Source organism: Macaca thibetana, chromosome 14 (assembly GCF_024542745.1).
Source record: "Macaca thibetana thibetana isolate TM-01 chromosome 14, ASM2454274v1, whole genome shotgun sequence".
Lineage (NCBI taxonomy): Eukaryota > Metazoa > Chordata > Mammalia > Primates > Cercopithecidae > Macaca > Macaca thibetana.
Genome location: NC_065591.1, coordinates 57,948,607 through 57,969,603, shown reverse-complemented (window position 1 = coordinate 57,969,603; position 20,997 = coordinate 57,948,607). Strand labels below are relative to the sequence as shown.

The following is a 20,997-nucleotide window of genomic DNA, read 5'->3' as shown; positions in this document are numbered from 1 at the left end:
AGGGTTTCATTTTTTTCCTCTGTGAGGCCTTCCGGGATCACAGGCCCCTTCTTCTATCTTCCTTCACTCCCAGCACAGAGAGATGCTCCCAATTAGCCTGCTTTCTACTACTTTGCATCACAGGGAAGAAGCTGCTTCATTTCAGCAGCTCTGTTCTTCCCACTCCAAAGCCTCGCCTGCCTGCCTATACTCACGTGTGTGATGCTGGCATACCCCGCAGAGGACATAGATGTCAGAGAAAGGGGCAGGCAGAACAGGTTCTAAAACTAAAAGGAAAGTTTTCACTTTCTTATGTCTGGAATGCACTGGCCTTTGTTTTTTAATGGCCATACAGCTTTCCTGAAACAAGGGTCTTGTTTAAAGATTAAAGCTGCTATGTGGAGCTTGATGTGGTTGCTGCATCCCCTATGCATGAGCTTAACCAAGTTGGTAAATCGAGAGCACATCTTTTAACCATCAGAACTTTGTCTTTCTCCCTCATCCCTCTAGGAGTTACTGCAAGAGCTCAGGCACCTCAAAATCAAAGTGGAAGAATTGGAAAATGAACGGAACCAGTATGAATGGAAGCTAAAGGCCACTAAGGTAAACGGCACTCCTGATGCTTACGGAGAGAGTACGAGGGCCTTGTGGAGAAGGTCTGCATTCCAACTTGGGGGTTTCCAGTAGCCTAAGTTTGAAAATGCAAATCAGCCCTCCAGTGTGGACACACAACAGTGCTCAGATTGGGCAGCAGACAGACTTGATCCAGGAAAGATCCTCATGGAGAAAGCCTGTGAGATTATGAATTGCTCAAGTGTAGTAACCCAGTCTGCTTCCTCTCCCTGCACCCCATAATGCCTGGCTGAAGCTGGACCAAGAAGGGGCTAGGAGTGGGGGAGCAAGTGAGTGGCAAGCAGTGAGTCATGAGTCCTAAAGCAGATGTTGGATGCATCATTTTAAATTCAGTAGTCCCTTCTAGAATCAGTTTTTCAAGAAATAGGCATGCTTTATATTTGGCACAAAATATAATCCTAAAAATGATATAAGCTTTGAATTATTTCTTCAATCAAATCATGTTTCTCTTAAACTAGGGAGCCTGCAATTTAAAGGACACCAAAAATAAATTATATTGTGAAATAAATTTCTTCCATCCCCTCTTTGTTTCTTCCTTCTTTTCCTATACTAAAGTGCAGAGATCAAAACTAGTGGGTTACATGTAGCCCATGAATTTTTTTGGCCTGCACATTGGATTTTAAAACGGTGAATTGTTATTTAAATTTCAGGAAGTTTACATTAGGCTACAGTTAGGTTTCCTTTGGGGAGTATGGGGAGATGGGAGGCTCACACCTGCCTTCCCCTACTGTGTCTGCAGTGCCACCCAAGGGCATTACTGGATCGTTTTTATTAGAATTTTCTTAACTTCTACTTTGTATTTTTATTTTTTGTGCAGGTTAATTGCTAATTATTATAAAAACAGTAACACACACTATAGAGAATGTTCAAAACATAAAAAATTAAAGGAATCAAAAGCACTCATACCACCCAGGTACTACCAGTGCTAATATTTCCTTCCATGTATTCTCTTCTGTTTTAGGTCTGTGTCAGGCCATTCTTGCATTGCTACAAGTAAATAGCTTAGACTAGGTAATTTATAAAGAAGAGGTTTAATTAGCTCAGGGTACTGCAGGTTTTACAGGAAGCATGCTGGTCGCATCCGCTCAGCTTCTAGTGAAGCCTTAGGGAGTTTTCAGTCATGGCAGAAGGCAAAAGCAGGAGCAAGTGAGAGAGACGAGAGGAGGTGCCACAAACTTTTAAACAACCTCATCTCGTGAAAACTCACTCACAATTGCGAGGACAGCACCAAGAGGGTGGCACCACCATTCATGAGAAATCTACCCTCATGATCCATTCACCTCCTGCCAGGGCCCACCTCCAATACTGGGGGTTACAGTTCAACATGAGATTTGGCAGGAAGAAATATTCAAACATCAGGGTCTCCCTATCTCTGTCTCTTAATTTTTATTGTTGATAATTTATGTGCAGTTTTATATCATGCTATTATTTAAAATTTTATGACTTCTCATGTTATCAAAATAAAGCACTGAACATATGTAAATATGTAATCTAGTGTATACATGTAAAATAATTTGATTAATCATTTTACAGATAATGAAATGGATGCACAGAGAGATTTAACTTTCCCAGGATTTTACAGCTATTTGGTACCAAGCCTAGGCAATCAGACCCATCTGTGTCCTGGCCTGTGTGTATCTGAGTGTAGTTGTGTATGTGTATGCTTCACAGGCACCAGCTCTAGGGGCACTGGTTTTGTCCAGTAGCTCAGAACCTTCCATCACAATGCCCCACTCAAACAAGCCCTGTCTTGGGGAAACCTTTGAAGTTGTACACCCTCTGTCATAAAACCAAATAATACTTTTCTTTTTAAATTACCCCAGCTCTTTGCCTTGGCATGTAGACCTTTGAGATGCTAAGGGTTATTTAATAACTACCAGGTGTGGAGCACTTCCTATGTGCCAGAATGTACCAAGCTATTTGCACACATTTGATCATATAATCCATAAAATCACCTAGTGAGGTATATGTTTTTTTATTCTCACTTGACTGGGAAGGAAACAGAGGCTCAGCATGGCCAAGCTGAGGTTCACATCTGGGTCTGTGTCATTCCTGTGCCTTCATGTTGTTTCCAACATCATCCTGATTCCCTGCAGAGAAAACCAGCACTGTTTTTGGAAGTTTTTCACTTTTCTGCTTAAGGCCTCTCAGTCCCTGAAGTGGATTCATCTCCCAGTGCAATGACAGTAGGGCATGGTCCCTGGGTTTAATGAGGCACAGCATCTGCAGGGACTCAGACAGTAGCATACACAGTCAAGTGGCAGTAACATACACAGTCAAGTAGGTCTCTGGAGTGTTCTTGGCCTTCCCAACTGCGGGGACAGAGATCGTTCAAAGGATAACAGAGCCCCTATAGAGTCTGGCCTATTTCTGTGGAAATTGGCACAAGGCAGGTTGGACCCAGTCACGTGGTCTGTAGGGTCCATTGTATATACCTACAGGACCTCCCCTAGAGGCAGGGCTCAGGAAGAAGAGCCCTCATAGTGCCAGGTGCTAGATTCTGTCTTGATCAGTCCACACTGCTGAATTCCCAACTGTGGGGCCAGCAGACAAGCATCAGGTATCCAGATTTCTGACAGAGACCAGTGCCCATCTTGTCCACAAAGAAAGGGAGAAATGGGTGTGGAGAGGTACAAGAAAAGTTAAAGGAATATCTTTCAAGAATCATCTGGCCTTTGTAGAAATGGATGTTGAGACTCCCAAAGCTAATATCTTCAGAAGCCATTGTCACCATGAGTCATAAGCCCATGGGCATCTTTGCCTTGAGTGAGCTCTGATAAACTGCTCCATAGCTGCATGTCTCAGCAAGCGGGTTGCACAGCAGGACCCAGCTCTTGGCCTCTGTGAGTAGAGGGGCAGTGCTTCATTATGAACTTTGGAATAAGGAAACCCTACCCCTTGTCATCTCTTTATATGGTCATCCCTGTCCTATTTGGGGGATGTTAGGGAAGGTGATTCAGAAACCCTTGAGGTGAGCTCAGGGAGCCCAAGCCTGGTAAGAGTGGCCTTCATCTGTCCTGTTAACTCAGAAGCAGACATGCGGTGGTGGGTGGAGCCCTGACACTGGAGCAGGCAGGCCAGGGTTTGCATCCTGGCCTGGTCACCAAGTAGCTCTGTGACTGACACAGAATCTTGTATTACTCCCGTTTGCTCCCTGATGACTTACGGAGATATTGTTTCCTCAGGTGGTTTCTTGTGAGGATTTGATGTAAGAAAGTGAGCGCAGGGGCTGATCAGGGTGGGTGCTCAGTCTTTGTGCTGAAACTGAACACAAGGCCTGTCCAGCAACAGAGTTGCCAACAGGGCCAGTATTCACTTAATTACTTGGGGTTGTTCAAATATTAACTTGGGCCTTTGTGGAAATGAACAGCTCATACTATGACCTTCAGGACCAAAGGTGGGACATGATAGGGCCAACACATGGGGAAGGGGTGGCCAGAGGAGAAGCCTTTGCTGTCTTTTATTGACCAACTCCACATTCGATGCTCATCCCTTTTCTTACCTGGTTTGATGCAGAGAGAATTGAACCAATTATCCACAAAGAAAAGAATAGGATGAGAGGAGCAAATAGCAGTAGCATTTATTGAGCTCTTAGTATATACTAAATATTGGACTAGGTCGTTCATAACCATTATCTTAAGCCTTATTGCAGTCCCATGAAGTAGGTGTAGTTTTTCCCATTTTATAGGTGAGCTGAGACTCAGAAAGGTTAACTTACTTGCCCAAGGTCACCCAACTAAAGAGAATCAAGGTTTGTTTGACTCCAAAATCCAGGTACCTCTTGGGACAGGACCTGTACAATTCTGATCTCCTAATGAGTATGGGAAAGCATGAACAACCACACCTAGTGTTGTGTATGAAATTTAACCTGCACTACTTAATTGCGACCTGGGAACCATCTAGTGCAGCTGCCTGTGTGTGTGCAAATATGAATGTATGTGTGTACTTATGAGCTGTGTATACATGCTTTTTTGCCACAGTATGTAAATTAAGCACTCCTGAATGTTTGTACATCTATATATGAGTGAACATGCACACATGCCTGGACATTGGAGAGAGGCAGTGACTGTGCCCAAAGGGTAGGAGCGTGTTGAAGGAGGGAGCCCTTGGCTTACCTTTTCTCCACCAGTGGTGATTTGGCTTCTGCTGTATTTTCTGTGTGGGTTGGAAAGATGAAAGCTGCATGCACTTATTACAGTGGTGTCTCTAAATGTTATTGCATGAGTATCTTGGGAGAAGGAAGACCACATCCAGAATATGCTCCTCTGCACCAAGGACAGCCCTCCCATTGCACACAATCCCAACTCCTCATCACAATCCCAGTCCTCACAGGGCAGGGGAGAGAAAACCTGGTCATGTAGGAAGATGCAGGGGAAGAAGCACATTGATGTCCAGAGCTGTGGGGGAGGGCCAGGATGGCCTAGAAGAGTGAGTTCAGTCAGCAGAGTTCCACCTGTAGAGAGGGCAGTGAGCCCCTGCTACTGCTCACCTCTTCTCCTAACTCCTGATTCACCCTGGTGCCTGATGGGCTCTGGACTCTGACGAGAGGCACTTCATCATGATTTAGCAGTCCTTCTGACCTGGTAGGGATCCTCTGTTGCTTTTCCAGGCTGAAGTCGCCCAGCTGCAAGAACAGGTGGCCCTGAAAGATGCAGAAATTGAGCGTCTGCACAGCCAGCTCTCCCGGACAGCAGCTCTCCACGGTGACCACACAGAGAGAGGTGACTAGCTTGGCTGTGACAAAATGCAGTTGTCTGGGTCCCTGGGCCTACTCTTATAAGTGAGCCTGTTTTTCTATAAATGAGTGTGCATATGCTTGTGTGTATAGCCATGCTAATGGACATGCATATATGTGTGCAAGCATGGCCAAGTGAATGGATGCACCAGTTTGTGTGTTTGTGTGTGTCCCTATAATGCAGCACTATTGTGGAATCATTCCCATGGAACTCTCCCCTAACTAGAAGGCTTTTTTCAGATGCACAGAAGTTCTGTGCAGCCACCTCTGGAGCTTTTACTGAAAATGCAGGAAATACCTAACTCTCTCATTTGATTGAAAGGCCTTACTTCTGTATCATCACCAAAGGGGAGGCTTTAGCAATTTATTCAGTCGTTTCATGGAGATCTGCCTGATGCTTGTATAAGGCCCTGAGATTACAGAAACAAGTCAGTTCTTTTTCATTCTTGAGGTTTCAAATCTTACCTCTCAGAAACACCTTTCCTGGCCACCCTAACTCAAATAGGTGGTCCCAGTCCTATTATTCTCTAACTCCATATCCTTTCTTTTTCCTGCCTAGCACTTATTATAACTTACCAGTGTTGTGTGTTATCCCCACTCTGGGGCAAGGACTATATGTTTCTTGTTTAAGAGCGTATCCACAAAGCCCAGCACAATATTCGGCCCATTGTAGAAATATTTCTTGTGGAAATATTTCATTGTAGAAATATTTCCCTAAGAAATATTTCTTGAATAAGTGAAAGGATGGTGAATGGTCCCTGAGGAGTTCAAGTCTTGCTGATCAAAAATAGAGGATAAATCCTCAACTACTGTAATAAACACATAAATCTTTATGGCTGTTTGCCATGTATACAAAATGATCACACACCTTTCAACTTCTCCACTCACTACCAGGCTGCAGAGCAATGCTGAAGATCATATAGTCCTACGGGTTGGTGTCACTACCTAGTCACATCCTGGCCTCAGCACTGCTTAGCTTGGATCCCCAGTTGGGGTGTGGAAGCCATGCAACAATGGCTTAGGCTGGAGAAGGAAATTAGTTATCAACATGCTCATCCCTCTCCTAGCTTTTCTCAGTGTCCGCCCAAGCCATTGGCTGTGTTGCCTACCTGCCAAGGCCTGCTTGTAGAGGCCGGGCTCTACTAAGACAACCTGGACTATCTCTGATGCTAAGCCTGGACAGAGAGTGCCCCATGTCATGACTTCTAGGCCAGGCAGCCTTCCCAGTCTACCCCTCCTCTCCCCACAGTCTGAGCCTCCCAGGCCCGACCCCACTCCATTACTGGGTACTTTCTAGAGCTGGTCCTTGGGTCATTTGCTGTCGAAGTTAGGTTCTGACCAGTGGATCAGGGTTTGCCAGTCTTCATATGAAGCTTACTGCCCTCCCCAGCAAAGTGAGCTGCAGAGCTGATATTAGCTACCCAGAGCCTAAATAATGAGCAAGCGATTATCCACTTTATTCTGAAAATTCATCTCCACAACTGTTTACACAAAGTCCATAGATCTACTGTTGCTATTCTTGTTAGATGTAACAAGCATCCCAAAAGAAAATGGGAGGCCTATATATTCCCTTGACTCCTGTACTTTTTTTTGATATAGACATCCCTATTCCCATTTAGGAGGAGGCATAGATCCTTCTTTGAACAATCTAGCTACGTGCCAATTCCTAGAGTATCTGGCAAATGACCTCCAGCTTCCTTAGGCTCTCCAAAACAGTTAAGGAATCAACAGAGTCCCTGTTGGGTCCAAACTGAGAGAAGGCTGCGGGTTTTCCACCGCAGACCGACAGATTTCTCAGCCCATAGGGAAATTCTGGTTTATGATGAAATAAGATTGTTCATCCTTAACCCAGCATTTGCATATATGTATCTATCCCAATACATCTAAACATTTGTTAGTCAGTTTTGACTATATCATTTCAAATTAAGCCAAGTACCAACTCTTTTACATAATTTTTATTTCCCAGTCTTCACTCAACTGTAGATTCTTTTAATGTTAAACTCTCCTCTTCCTACGATTTGTCAGACTGTATGATTTTCTTCAAAGCCAGCCAGAAGCCCAGGTACATGCCTACTCAAGTTGTAAAGGATAAAAATGTCTATATTCTTAGGAGATGTTGGTTTTGAAAGATCTGTGTCACCTCAAGTACATGGGCATTTTGATTTTGCCCATAAATGTCTGTAAAGAGAAGACAGCATACTGGATTCCTTCATTTAGTAGTCTAGCAAATATTTAAAGAGAATGAGTCTGTGGCAGACACCATCCTGGCCTCTTTAAAGAACTAAAAGAGCCATGTTCACATGGAAAGTCTTCATTTGAACTTGGGAGGCATCATAGCAAGTGTGGATAGCTGTTTGCATTTATATAAATAATTATTTCTATACCCGAATTCTTTTAGACCAAGAAATTCAACGTCTGAAAATGGGGATGGAAACTTTGCTGCTTGCCAATGAAGATAAGGTGAGATGGTCATTGGGTAGCCTTGTCTTTTCCATGCTTACATCCCTGGCTCTGTTTGGTCCCTGCTGGTCTCTGATATTCTGGACAGGGCCATACTTATTATGCCATTGACATAGGGGTATGTCAGGAGAATGACTTATGCCTCCTAGAGACCTGGCCTCAGCCACCTGTTTTTAGCTTTGAGAAATGGAAAGTTTGTCTAAATGGAATCTCCTAAAGGCAGATTATAGCCCTGCCTGTTCCTGCTGGTGTGGGGGGAAAAAAAATACTGCTGCTGCTGTGATCACTGCCAATATCATAGCTCTTGCTGGAATTCCTAGCAAAATAGCCCCCCCAATCTCCCATATGCATGATCTGACAATAGAACCATCATAGAGACACTTGGCAGCATGCTGTGCCTCAGTTTACTCTGCCATCTTATATCCTTTGCATCTAATTTTGGCACAGTCATAAATAGCCACCTCTATAAATAAAGAGTACCTGGCTGGTATAAACATCATCTCTGAGGATCACAACCCTTCATTTTACAGATGAGGAAACAGACTCAGAGTACTTAAGTAATTTGGCCTAAGGTCAGGTAACTAGTAAATAGCACAGCCAGCTTTCACACCCAAGTTTATCTACGACCTGTGTGGTCTCCCAAGTTCCTTTCAAGGCCTTTGCCTTGAATGAAACAATCTTCTCTGGGAATTTACTCTGCAGTATGAGGTATCTCAGACTCCTAGGGAACAAATGAGTATATTGGGATAAATATGACAGCTTTATTTTAGTCTTTTTTTGTGTCGCTCCAGTGGGCAACACTAGGACCAGGAGGCAGATTTCAATGACCACTTCAGGAAGGTAGGAAGACAGTGAGTTGCGTGCTTCTGAAAATGTTTAAGCCCTGTGAAGGGTGTCTCAGATGACTCACAGTCTTCAGGTAGAGTCGTGAATGCCTGCAGATGCCTATGAGGCAGACCACTGAAATCCCAGCTCTGTGGAATGGGGCCTGGACACTCTTTTCCTTTGGTTCCACGTGGGATTTCTTCTCCTTGTGCCCAGAACATAGCGTGGGTCCCAAAATGAAATCATCTGAGCTGCCAGCGTAGCATTAATCTAAATCTCTGCTCACACTGTGGCAGGACCGTCGGATAGAGGAGCTTACGGGGCTGTTAAACCAGTACCGGAAGGTAAAGGAGATTGTGGTGGTCACTCAAGGTAAGAGCAAGGGCAATCCTATCATTGTCTCTGAAAGATATTCCATCAGCTGTGTTAAATCCAGGGGCAGTCCTGCTAGCAGCCGTTTCACCTCTATTTCGGAGAAGACTCCCTACTGGAGAACAGAGCTGTTTAGACTTTTCTGCATGATGAGAAATTAGCAGTTGTTGATTTCCAGAAATATTACCAAATGGAAGTCAGCTCAGGGCCTTCAGGGACTATCCAGATCACCAAGAATATAAAGCCTGTGAATTCCCCATCCTTGGAGGGTCTCTTATGCACCTTCCCAGGACACACCTTAGAGGCAGCAAGTGCAATTAAACCTGGATCAAAAATCAACTCAGTGCTGTCATTGAGGATTAGAGCTCATCCACCTCCTAGAAAATCTAAAGCTCCGCAGCAGACTCAGAGGGCCCTCTGGGAGCCTTCTTCGAGTTGCTGGGCCTGAGTTGCTATAGGAAGTCACAGGACAGAGAGAGCTGCTGTGTTTTATATTTGCTGCCCAGACTGAATGCAACATGCAAGCAGCATCAGGGTTCTTATGGGCATAGTGGTGCATGTGCCAGGCTGCCTTCACTGTTCATGCCATTGACCTGGGCTTCCATCATAGATCCTGAGGAAGCAGCTGTTTCACAGCACAGGGCTGCTTTGAAGGATATTCAGGAACCTCTGATTCTGGCTGAGCTTCTGCCTCTTCTTGGGAAGAAGCCAAGCCTCTGCCAGGATGTGGCTGACTGGTCACTGACCAGGGCCTCTGCCAGCCCTCACACACAGCCCTCTTTTTTTTTTTTTTGAGATGGAGTGTCACTCTGTCACCCAGGTTGGAGTGCAGTGGCACAATCTCAGCTCACTGTAACCTCTGCCTCCCAAGTTTAAGCAATTCTTATGCCTCAGCCTCCTGAGTAGCTGGGATTACAGGCACCTGCCTGTAATTTTTGTATTTTTAGTGGAAATGGGGTTTCAACATGTTGACCAGGCTAGTCTGGAACTCCTGACCTCAAGTGATCCGCCTGCCTCAGCCTCCCAAAGTGCTGAGATTATAGGCGTGAGCCACTGCACCTGGCCTCACAGCCCTCTTTTTAAGATCATGGATCAAGCCACTCTCAGGGCTTTGATTGCCTGTAGCTAAGGAGTGAGAAGTTTGGAGGCAGGGGGTACCTTACCTCTGTTCTGCAAATAAACTTTGACCTTGAAATGATCCTGATGCCAGCCCTTGCTCAGATGCCCTGAAGATTCTTCAGAATCACACTCTTACTGTCCCTTTATATATTTCTTAGTCCTTCTTAATGAAGGGGAAACAATGTTAAAATTTTGCGGTACGATTATAAGTTTCTAAACAATTCACGTAGTATGAATTCAACAATTCACTCTTACTGCATTAATGCTTGCAGGGCCTTCAGAGAGAACTCTCTCAATCAATGAAGAAGAACTAGAGGGAGGTTTCAGAAAGTGGAACACTACAAATAAGGGCCCTGAAGAATTATTTAAACAAGAGGTACTGTGTTTCCATCCATGATGTAGGGTTTCAGCAGCTCCTCCAAGCTTGCCCTAAGCTTGAGGGAGGATCTAGTCAGACATGTGTCAGGTACATATCTTGGCAGGTGAATACTTAAATTTAATAAAGTGCCCCTCAGGCTGTGGTGGGGATAGGGGAGCAAGAGGCTGAGGCTCTGGCCTGTGCTCTGGTTGGAGGCAGCATGGTGGATACTGGAACTTTCAAGGATAGAAGTTCTTCTTTTTAATCAGGCTGCTAGTTTATTTTTATCTTTTTTTTTTTTTCTCTGGAATGTAAGCATAGACCAAAGGTGGTGTTTGATTTATCTACCACCCTTTCTCCAAGGTCTGCAGTAATGCCTGATACCCAGTAGAATTCAACAAATATTTGTTGAATGAACGAACATGTCTTGCTCATTTAGAGGAATCAACTGCAACCTCTGAAATGCTGCGTTCCTTCCTGACAGATATGCCCTTCAGCCCCTATAGCCAGGACACAGATTTTCCTTCTCATCTATTTCATTTGTTTAAAATCTGGTCCTATTGTATGACTCTCTCTAGACTTAAGCTAGATGCAAATAAACAAAACCTCAGGTGAAGGAGGGGCTTCAGCCTAGGGTCCAAAAGATTCCTGAAACTTCAGACTATCAAGCTGAAAAGAATCTTAGTGCTTCAGTTCAACCTTTTTAATTAAGGAGCAAAAGCATCATCCAGTGAGCCAGTTATTGACTCAGAACAAGCACACCAGATTGCTGGCAATTACAGAATAGCGGTGTCCAAGTCTTACTGTATACCTCCATGTGGTCACTGTGATGAACAATCTATCTGGCAGAATCTGGACTTGAACCCAGGTCTGACCACAAAGCCTAGGCTTTTAAAACTATACTGTAATGCCAGGGTTGTTCTTATAGTAGACCAAGAGGATGCTAGGATCTAGAGAAAAGAGGCAGTACTGGAGACTGTGTTCTTTCATAACCACCATTAGCTCAAGGTGGCTCCGCCTGTGATGCTAGGTGCACTACTGAAGGCACAGTGTTGTGCTAGGTGCAATACTGAAGACACGGGACTGTATTCTTTCATACCATCATTAGCTTGTGGTCGTTCCACCTGTAATGTTCTTTCCTTTCTTGCCTTAACCAGTTTTCATTTCTCAAAATTCAGCTCAGCTGTTCTCCTCTCCAAAGCTTTCTCAGCCTTCCCATCAGTGAGAGGGAGCCCCTCTCTCCCACTATTCCCATATTGTGTTACAGGTGTTGGAGCCAAAAGAACATTGCACATTGTTCTGTTCTCCTAATTTACTTGTCTGTCTCCCAGATGTGAGGAGTGCTAGCTCCAGACCTGGCACAGGGCCTGGCAGGGAGTAGATGTTGCTGATGTTTATTGGGTGACCATATCAAATGGGATTCTCTCATTGAAAGCAACAAAATTTGGCTCTGGCTAACCTAAGCCAAAAAGAATTGTTTTTAAAAGAGTGTGCAGTGGCTTGCTGAATGAAAGGAAAAGCTGAAGAACCAAGCTCAGGAAGGGAAGGAGCAGAAAAAGCCCAAGAACCCAGGTCTCAGGACTCTACTGCTGGGATATGAACATGATCTACGCTCTAGGGCCCAGGAAGGAGAGGCAAGCTGGCCCAGATGGACTGATAGGCCTACCACGCCCCCTTGGCATCTTGAAAGAGCAAGGCATCTATAATGATGTATCCACTATGGCTGTACCCAGGGAGGAAATATCTCCCTAAAAGGAATCATGTAAAGAAGGGGGAAAGATGGTGGGTGGTCCCCAAACAGACTGTCCTCTACCATGACTCTTCTGTCTCTGATGCAGATGCCTCTGAGATGTAGCTCTCCTACAGTGGGGCCACCTCCATTGCCACAGAAATCACTGGAAGCCAGGTAAGAGACCTGGGCATTTCCCCACAGCCAGTGTGCTCTCAGGCTTGCCTTGGGGCTGCCGAAGTGGATGGTGAGGGCCGTGAATGGTAAGCATGGCCACTGCATCCTAGGTGCACCTGCCCATCTGTTGTTAGGGGCAGTTACAAACCAAGCCTACCTCTTTTGGCCACAGAGGGGCTTCTCATCCTTCAGGCTGAAGGTGTGGATCATTGTCACTGAGAAAGGATCTGGCCAGGGATTGGAGCGTCAGAGGAGAGGTGGCTGCAACTCATCTGTGTCTTACAACAGCTCCTCAGAGCTGAGAGCATCGTGTGATGTGTGTTGCTTTTGTCAGCCTCTGCTTCCTGCTCTTAGAGCGAATTTAGCCCTTTGGCAATCAAAGCTCTCCAGGGATGGCCATGTCTTCTCATAGCAATTGGTCTAATTGCTTTAGGGATGCTTCACAACAATGAACTAATAATGGGCTCACCTCTGAGGTCATTTGACTGCCATCTCTCTTGTTCCCTCTAAAATAAACCTAAATCTAGTTCCCTAGGCCTGCACTTTAGCACACATTTTGAAATTGAGCCCCATGTAAGGGTAACATGGAGGCTTCACTACAAAGAACAGGCTGCCTTTCAGCTAAGGTGTTGGGGCAGATGACCACAAGCATCACAGAAACTCCCCAGAATGGTGCTGAGTCTCCAGAGCCTGCACTCTGAGTCCACTTTCCAGAAAGCAGTTGTTCCCTTGAGCCTTTAGCCCAGAGGAAAATGGTAATGTTAAAGAAGTTGATCAGGCAATCCTTAGTTTTGGAGAATAAGAATTGTGGTTTATGAGTTCACTGAGGGAAGGTCAATACCAAGGAACTCAGACTGACCAGATTTACAAGAGACTAATATTTGTTTAAATGATGACTTATTTGTATAAACTGAGAAATATGACTGCCAAGGAGACTTGGCACAGGTTACCCTTGTGACCACTGGTGGCATTGCCTCTTGACACATTTGGTGCCCTTCTCTGCAAAATAGACCCTGAAAGAACCAAATGAGTCTAAGCAGACTAGATGGGCATGCAGATCCAGAGCAGAGTGTGGAAGGGTCCTAGCAGGTGATGTTCTAGAGCCATGGCTGGCTAATGTGTTCATCTGCACTCTGAGGAGGCCCAGGTCCCTGCTCCCTGGTGTCTGGATTACTCTTAGAATCAGAGTAATCAGTGCCTTTCCGCTCTTTTGACACTGTAGACCTTGGTCTTTTATGACCACACAATTGTCACCTCAGTGCAGCAGAATTGAGTGTATTCTGGCTTTTTGTGCAATGTCAAGAACATTTCATTTGGATTTAAGTGACCCCCTCATGCCCTTGCTAACACATTATTGATCCAGTCTATCCCCCAAGGTGGGCCAGTCTCATTTTGTATGTAAAGGCTATTATGAGAGGGTAATTTTTTTTTTTCAATGACCTTGAACCTAAGCCCAAGACCACTGGTTAAGCATTTGAAATGGCGTCTGCATGAGTGATAACATGTACCTCCTTCTCATAACTATTTCTTTCTTTTGTGTTTTTTTCAGGGCTCAGAAAAAGCTCTCTTGTAGTCTAGAAGACTTGAGAAGTGAATCTATGGATAAGGTCAGCTCATCAACCTATCCTTAAAGATGACTGAGTTACTTTTTTGGGCCTAGCATAGTACTGGGATATATACAGGCAGGTCCTGGTCCCTACCTTGTAGAGGATTTTATAAAGTTGTTGGAGAACCAGGAATTACATGAACATTTTGAGAAAATTAACCAACTGGGTATGGCCCAAAGCATCTTATAGGAAGGACAATTCAGGAAATGCTGCCTGGAATTGATGAGAGAAGATGTTGAGGTCGGCAAAGCTTGGTTAGAGTCTGCCGGGTACCAGCAGGTTTTGGGAAATGGTGGGGAGTAGAACGAGGTAAGGTCAGAGCCATGAGACAGATCAAGCCAGGGAAGATCTTGACTACTAGTCCTATATCCCTGGGGCACTTGGGGACATCATACCGATTTTTTAATGATGAATTAATGTGAATAAAGGAGATGATCCCAAGGGAAGATGTGAGATCTTCAGGATGTTGGAGAGTGAGCTGTTGTAAGAGTCTATGGAGGAGGGTTTTGTGGCTCCTTATATGGGAGTAGCCCTTGATCATGTGGGTGGACCTCATCCTGCAAGGGATAGTAGCAGGCTCTTGAGCTTGGTCATTAGAGACCAAGGGAACCTGCCCTGATAGAGACCCTTCAGTGAGCCTGTGCTGCATACCATCCCTTGGTCTCCAATAATGTTCATCAGCCTCCTTGTTGATACAGTGGAGAACCATAAAGGCTGAAGTTGGCAGGAGCCCTGGGCTTATTCAATGGCTCTGGTCACGTGTCTCTTGGTTGCCATGGTCATGTTGCTGGCAGCTGCCCAGGACATCTGTCCATGGAGTGGGATGGGGATCTTTCCTGCCGTGGATGATGATTACTTGACATGAAGATGTGGAGGGAGGGGGTGAGCCTTTCAGATTTAAGCAAACAGGTAGTCCTGAGTTGTTGCTGTTTGTGAATAACACGAGTCTCTTTTTCTCCACATAAACGAAATCCTCTTGTTACTCCATAGTGTATGGATGGGAACCAGCCCTTCCCGGTGGTAGAACCCAAGGTACGTTGACTTCATGCCCCATCGCCTATTTGTGCTTACACTGTTTGCTAGTATTTTAACTTAGCACGTCATAGTTTTCCTAACCTTAAAATGTGCTAACTGTAAGGAGTAAGAGGGCAAGAGGAAAGAAGCAACTTTTCTCTCCCATTTTAATTTTATGTGCACTCAGCTATTTAATATGCTTTCACTACCATTATCTGTGGGACAGGATTTATTATTATCACCTCCATTTTGTAGGCTCAGATAAATTAATCTTTAACAAAGTAATCCAGATTTAATCACTGGGAAGGGGATTGCTACGATCTCAGCACACTGAAGAATGTGATAGCTCTCATCCTTTCTGGACTGATACGTCATGGTTAAAAAAACACGAGTGTATACTCAGTCCCGCTTTGATGAACAAGTCATGTTATAAAAATTTCATTAGGACTGATTTTCTCCAGGGAAGCCTGTCATGGAAGAGGATTAAGTTTTTAGGCCAGTGCACAAATGTTGAGCCCATAAAGAAATGAAGATTCATATCATTAGCATTATTTCAGCCACACCCAACGACCATTTATAACATTATATGGAAAATGTATTGTGAGGCTGATGGCATTTCCCTTCTCTGTCCCCTGCTTCCATGTCCATATGAAACATGGAGCTTCTCATTGCTTTCTGACTTCTGCCTGAGAGGGTCATTTTGTTTTCACATCCATATGGTGAGTCATATGAGGCATCTCTGCTCCTCCACATCTGTGTAAGAGAAAGATCTTTTCTGCACATCTGCATCTATGTAAGGGGCTTCTCTACACTTCCATATTTGTAGCAGTTGGTGCTTCAAGTGGGCAGCCATTCCTTGGGCCATCTGAACTGTACAGCAAAAGTCTTCTGCCTGCTCCCCTGCCCAGGTGCTCTGGAACACAGGCCCTTGAGCCTGGGGTTGGTGTGGTCCCTTTGTGAATTGAAAGGCTTCCTATGGAGACAGCTGTTAAATCGCTCAGCAGTCCCCCCTCCCACCTCAGCTTCACAGAGATCATTCGCAGGTGTTTCTAAAGCACACCTGTAAGTGACCACCTCCTCCTTTGGAAACATGCCCAGCTCACAGGCTCAAGGTTTAAGATGCCAATTTGATTACCAAGAAATATGAGTGATGTGGGACTATTTATAAAGGAAAAAATGCTCCAGATTAAAAGATTAATTCTTTTATGGTTTTGACCATAATCACAATCTTATACAACCTCAGTAATTCAACATGGTCACCCCTCTCCCCTCACCCACATACACCACTGTCCTCCCCAGAACTGCTCCACAGGTGCAGAACCGTTCCACAGCCATCTTTCTGCAGCATTCCTAACTTTGGTATCTGGCCCTTGCTTAAACTGGCTCTTGCTTTCTGTGACTGAGAGCTCATTTCATTGTAAGACATCCTTTGTATTCTTTTCTACCTCTGTGAGCTTCTCTAAAATGTGCATCTGCTGATCCTCTCTCTCCGTGTCTAGCCCATGGAAAAAGTCAATCTCCTTTACTTCTGACAGTTCTGGAATTTAAGTCCCTCTTGCCCTCTCTGAGTGCTCTGTTCTCTGTGCTGAACATCACCTTCTCATGTGCATGGATCACAAGCCTTTCCAGCTGCTACTTAGTCTTCTTAGGATCAGCATTAGTTTCTCAATGTATTCTTCAAGTTGTGCCCTGGACCAGACTTGGAGTGTGATATTCTAGATGTAGTCTCACCAGCGCCTGCCTTGGTCTAAGGACTGCTCTTCTAGATTGCTGTTTCTTTAGGCCCTGGGTATGTGATATTTCCTGTGTTTTTCTCCTTATCCACTGTCCACTGTGTGCTAGGCCCTGTGGATATGTTATTTCCTGGCAAACTTGAGGCAGGAATTGTTATTCTCCATTTAGAAATGATCAAACAGAGGTCCTGAGAGGTGGAAGAGAAAGAGCTTTGTCTGAGTTGGTCTGACTCAAAGGCTAGGCCCTTTCCATTCTGGAGTGCTGCTTCTCTGTTCTAATTTAAAGCAGCTGGGTAATCAGTTCTATACTACTCCCTTGGCTGGGGCTTCTGTTCCCCCACAGCCAGGAGGATTGTTCTTTTTGGAGACTGGAGAAACAGAACTGGAGTTGAGCATCTGCGTCATGTCCTGACATTGCACTGCCTTCCACATCAGTGAGTCATTTCTTCCCAGCTCTTATTCTTGGCCTGAGCAGAGCTCAGAGAGTCCTTTCCATTGTCACTGATTCATTTTTGCTATCTTTCTTATAGGTCTGGGCTGCCTTTTAAACCCCATCCTTGGGTTAGGTATGTGTTCTCTTTGCATCTCAGCTCCTCAGGGAGTTCCCCGGGTGGCCCACTTGGCTCCTTGGCTGTCTCTACCCCGCCTTGAGGGAGCATACATGATGATGCAACCAGAAACCTGTTTTTGAGAGCTCTTCCCCCCTCCCATATGTCCTATATAATAGGGAGCTTGGAGTCATGTCCTTCAGGTCTCTAAAATTTTTGAACACTACCTTCTCACAGTCAGTGGTTCCTGGGTTTGACTGCATTAGTATAATCTGAGCTAATCTGAGATGCTTGTTAAAAATATAGACATCTGGGGTGTGCTTCCAGAGGGACTGAATCAGGGACTGGGCACAGGAGGGATCTGGGAATTCATGTTGTTTTACAAGTGCCGCAGGTAATTATGAAGAGCAGCCAGCACATGAACTACCATTTGGAAACTGTGGGTCTTGACCACATGTCTGATCATGTCTAATCTTTATGTCATGGGTCATCACAAACTTGAAAATCTCATGGCCTTCCTCTCTTAAGGTTCTAGTTACTTCTCCTCTACCAGCCAGTTCTTCCAGAATTCTTTCAGAATTCAGTTTCCTCTTCCTGTATCTCTCCTTTCTGAATTATTTTTAGGGAGTTATCGTCAATGAATGAACTGAATCTCAAACAATTTCTAGGACATATATTTATAAGCAAATTGAATTGGAAATATATTGGATATTTGGCTTTTAGCTAAGTGGAACTTCAGAAGATGTCTCAGTCACAGCAGCCTTCCATTACTGTTCTGACTTGTCAGTTTGAAATCTGTTTGTTTTTCTTTTTTTTTTTTTTTTATTTATTTATTTACTTTTTTTTAAAATTTATTTATTATTATTATACTTTAAGTTGTAGGGTACATGTGAATAACGTGCAGGTTTGTTACATATGTATACTTGTGCCATGTTGCTGTGCTGCACCCATCAATTCCTCATTTACATCAGGTATAACTCCCAATGCAATCCCTCCCCCCTCCCCCCTCCCCATGATAGGCCCCGGTGTGTGATGTTCCCCTTCCTGAGTCCGAGTGATCTCATTGTTCAGTTCCCACCTATGAGTGAGAACATGCGGTGTTTGGTTTTCTGTTCTTGTGATAGTTTGCTAAGAATGATGGATTCCAGCTGCATCCAAGTCCCTACAAAGGACACAAACTCATCCTTTTTTATGGCTGCATAGTATTCCATGGTGTATATGTGCCACATTTTCTTAATCCAATCTGTCACTGATGGACATTTGGGTTGATTCCAAGTCTTTGCTATTGTGAATAGTGCTGCAATAAACATACGTGTGCATGTGTCTTTATAGCAGCATAATTTATAATCCTTTGGGTATATACCCAGTAATGGGATGGCTGGGTCATATGGTACATCTAGTTCTAGATCCTTGAGGAATCGCCATACTGTTTTCCATAATGGTGGAACTAGTTTACAATCCCACCAACAGTGTAAAAGTGTTCCTATTTCTCCACATCCTCTCCAGCACCTGTTGTTTCCTGACTTTTTAATGATTGCCATTCTAACTGGTGTGAGATGGTATCTCATTGTGGTTTTGATGTGCATTTCTCTGATGGCCAGTGATGATGAGCATTTTTTCATGTGTCTGTTGGCTGTATGAATGTCTTCTTTTGAGAAATGTCTGTTCATATCCTTTGCCCACTTTTTGATGGGGTTGTTTGTTTTTTTCTTGTAAATTTGTTTGAGTTCTTTGTAGGTTCTGGATATTAGCCCTTTGTCAGATGAGTAGATGGCAAAAATTTTCTCCCATTCTGTAGGTTGCCTGTTCACTCTGATGGTAGTGTCTTTTGCTGTGCAGAAGCTCTTTAGTTTAATGAGATCCCATTTGTCAATTTTGGCTTTTGCTGCCCATTGCTTTTGGTGTTTTAGACATGAAATCTTTGCCCATGCCTATGTCCTGAATGGTACTACCTAGGTTTTCCTCTAGGATTTTTTATGGTATTAGGTCTAACATTTAAGTCTCTAATCCATCTTGAATTAATTTTCATATAAGGAGTAAGGAAAGGATCCAGTTTCAGCTTTCTACTTATGGCTAGCCAATTTTCCCAGCACCATTTATTAAATAGGGAATCCTTTCCCCATTTCTTGTTTCTCTCAGGTTTGTCAAAGATCAAATGGCTGTAGATGTGTGGTATTATTTCCGAGGACTCTGTTCTGTTCCATTGGTCTATATCTCTGTTTTGGTACCAGTACCATGCTGTTTTGGTTACTGTAGCCTTGTAGTATAGTTTGAAGTCAGGTAGCGTGATGCCTCCAGCTTTGTTCTTTTGACTTAGGATTGTCTTGGAGATGTGGGCTCTTTTTTGGTTCCATATGAACTATAAAGCAGTTTTTTCCAATTCTGTGAAGAAACTCATTGGTAGCTTGATGGGGATGGCATTGAATCTATAAATTACCTTGGGCAGTATGGCCATTTTCACGATATTGATTCTTCCTATCCATGAGCATGGTATGTTCTTCCATTTGTTTGTGTCCTCTTTTATTTCACTGAGCAGTGGTTTGTAGTTCTCCTTGAAGAGGTCCTTTACATCCCTTGTAAGTTGGATTCCTAGGTATTTTATTCTCTTTGAAGCAATTGTGAATGGAAGTTCATTCCTGATTTGGCTCTCTGTTTGTCTGTTACTGGTGTATAAGAATGCTTGTGATTTTTGCACATTAATTTTGTATCCTGAGATTTTGCTGAGGATGCTTATCAGCTTAAGGAGATTTTGGGCTGAGACAATGGGGTTTTCTAAATATACAATCATGTCATCTGCAAACAGGGACAATTTGACTTCTTCTTTTCCTAACTGAATACCCTTGATTTCTTTCTCTTGCCTGATTGCCCTAGCCAGAACTTCCAACACTATGTTGAATAGGAGTGGTGAGAGAGGGCATCCCTGTCTTGTGCCAGTTTTCAAAGGGAATTTTTCCAGTTTTTGCCCATTCAGTATGATATTGGCTGTGGGTTTGTCATAAATAGCTCTTATTATTTTGAGGTACGTTCCATCAATACCGAATTTATTGAGCGTTTTTAGCATGAAGGGCTGTTGAATTTTGTCAAAAGCCTTTTCTGCATCAATTGAGATAATCATGTGGTTCTTGTCTTTGGTTCTGTTTATATGCTGGATTATGTTTATTGATTTGCGAATGTTGAACCAGCCTTGCATCCCAGGGATGAAGCCCACTTGATCATGGTGGATAAGCTTTTTGATGTGCTGCTGAATCCGGTTTGCCAGTATTTTACTGAGGATTTTTGCATCGATGTTCATCAGGGATATTGGTCTAAAATTCTCTTTTTTTGTTGTGTCTCTGCCAGGCTTTTGTATCAGGATGATGTTGGCCTCATAAAATGAGTTAGGGAGGATTCCCTCTTTTTCTATTGATTGGAATAGTTTCAGAAGGAATGGTACCAACTCCTCCTTGTACCTCTGGTAGAATTCAGCTGTGAATCCATCTGGTCCTGTACTTTTTTTGGTTGGTAGGCTATTAATTGTTGCCTCAATTTCAGAGCCTGCTATTGGTCTATTCAGGGATTCAACTTCTTCCTGGTTTAGTCTTGGAAGAGTGTAAGTGTCCAGGAAATTATCCATTTCTTCTAGATTTTCCAGTTTATTTGCGTAGAGGTGTTTATAGTATTCTCTGATGGTAGTTTGTATTTCTGTGGGGTCGGTGGTGATATCCCCTT

The 20,997-nt window shown here is 43.9% G+C and overlaps 1 protein-coding gene and 1 long non-coding RNA gene across 6 annotated transcripts in view; both read left to right on the top strand.

Moving 5' to 3' along the window:
- Window positions 1-20,997, top strand: part of PPFIBP2 (PPFIA binding protein 2) — a 151,190-nt gene that overhangs the window by 106,321 nt on the left and 23,872 nt on the right. For all 5 annotated transcript variants that reach the window (XM_050756123.1, XM_050756122.1, XM_050756120.1 and 2 more), the window contains 8 exons: window positions 490-582; window positions 5,222-5,333; window positions 7,746-7,807; window positions 8,929-9,004; window positions 10,396-10,499; window positions 12,320-12,387; window positions 13,937-13,994; window positions 14,985-15,026. In XM_050756123.1, coding sequence (XP_050612080.1) covers window positions 490-582; window positions 5,222-5,333; window positions 7,746-7,807; window positions 8,929-9,004; window positions 10,396-10,499; window positions 12,320-12,387; window positions 13,937-13,994; window positions 14,985-15,026 — 615 coding nt within the window. The remainder of the gene's footprint in view (window positions 1-489; window positions 583-5,221; window positions 5,334-7,745; window positions 7,808-8,928; window positions 9,005-10,395; window positions 10,500-12,319; window positions 12,388-13,936; window positions 13,995-14,984; window positions 15,027-20,997) is intronic.
- Window positions 10,508-12,155, top strand: LOC126935309 (uncharacterized). Its single transcript, XR_007719215.1, has 2 exons — window positions 10,508-11,511; window positions 11,543-12,155. It is a non-coding gene; the product is annotated as an uncharacterized LOC126935309 (long non-coding RNA).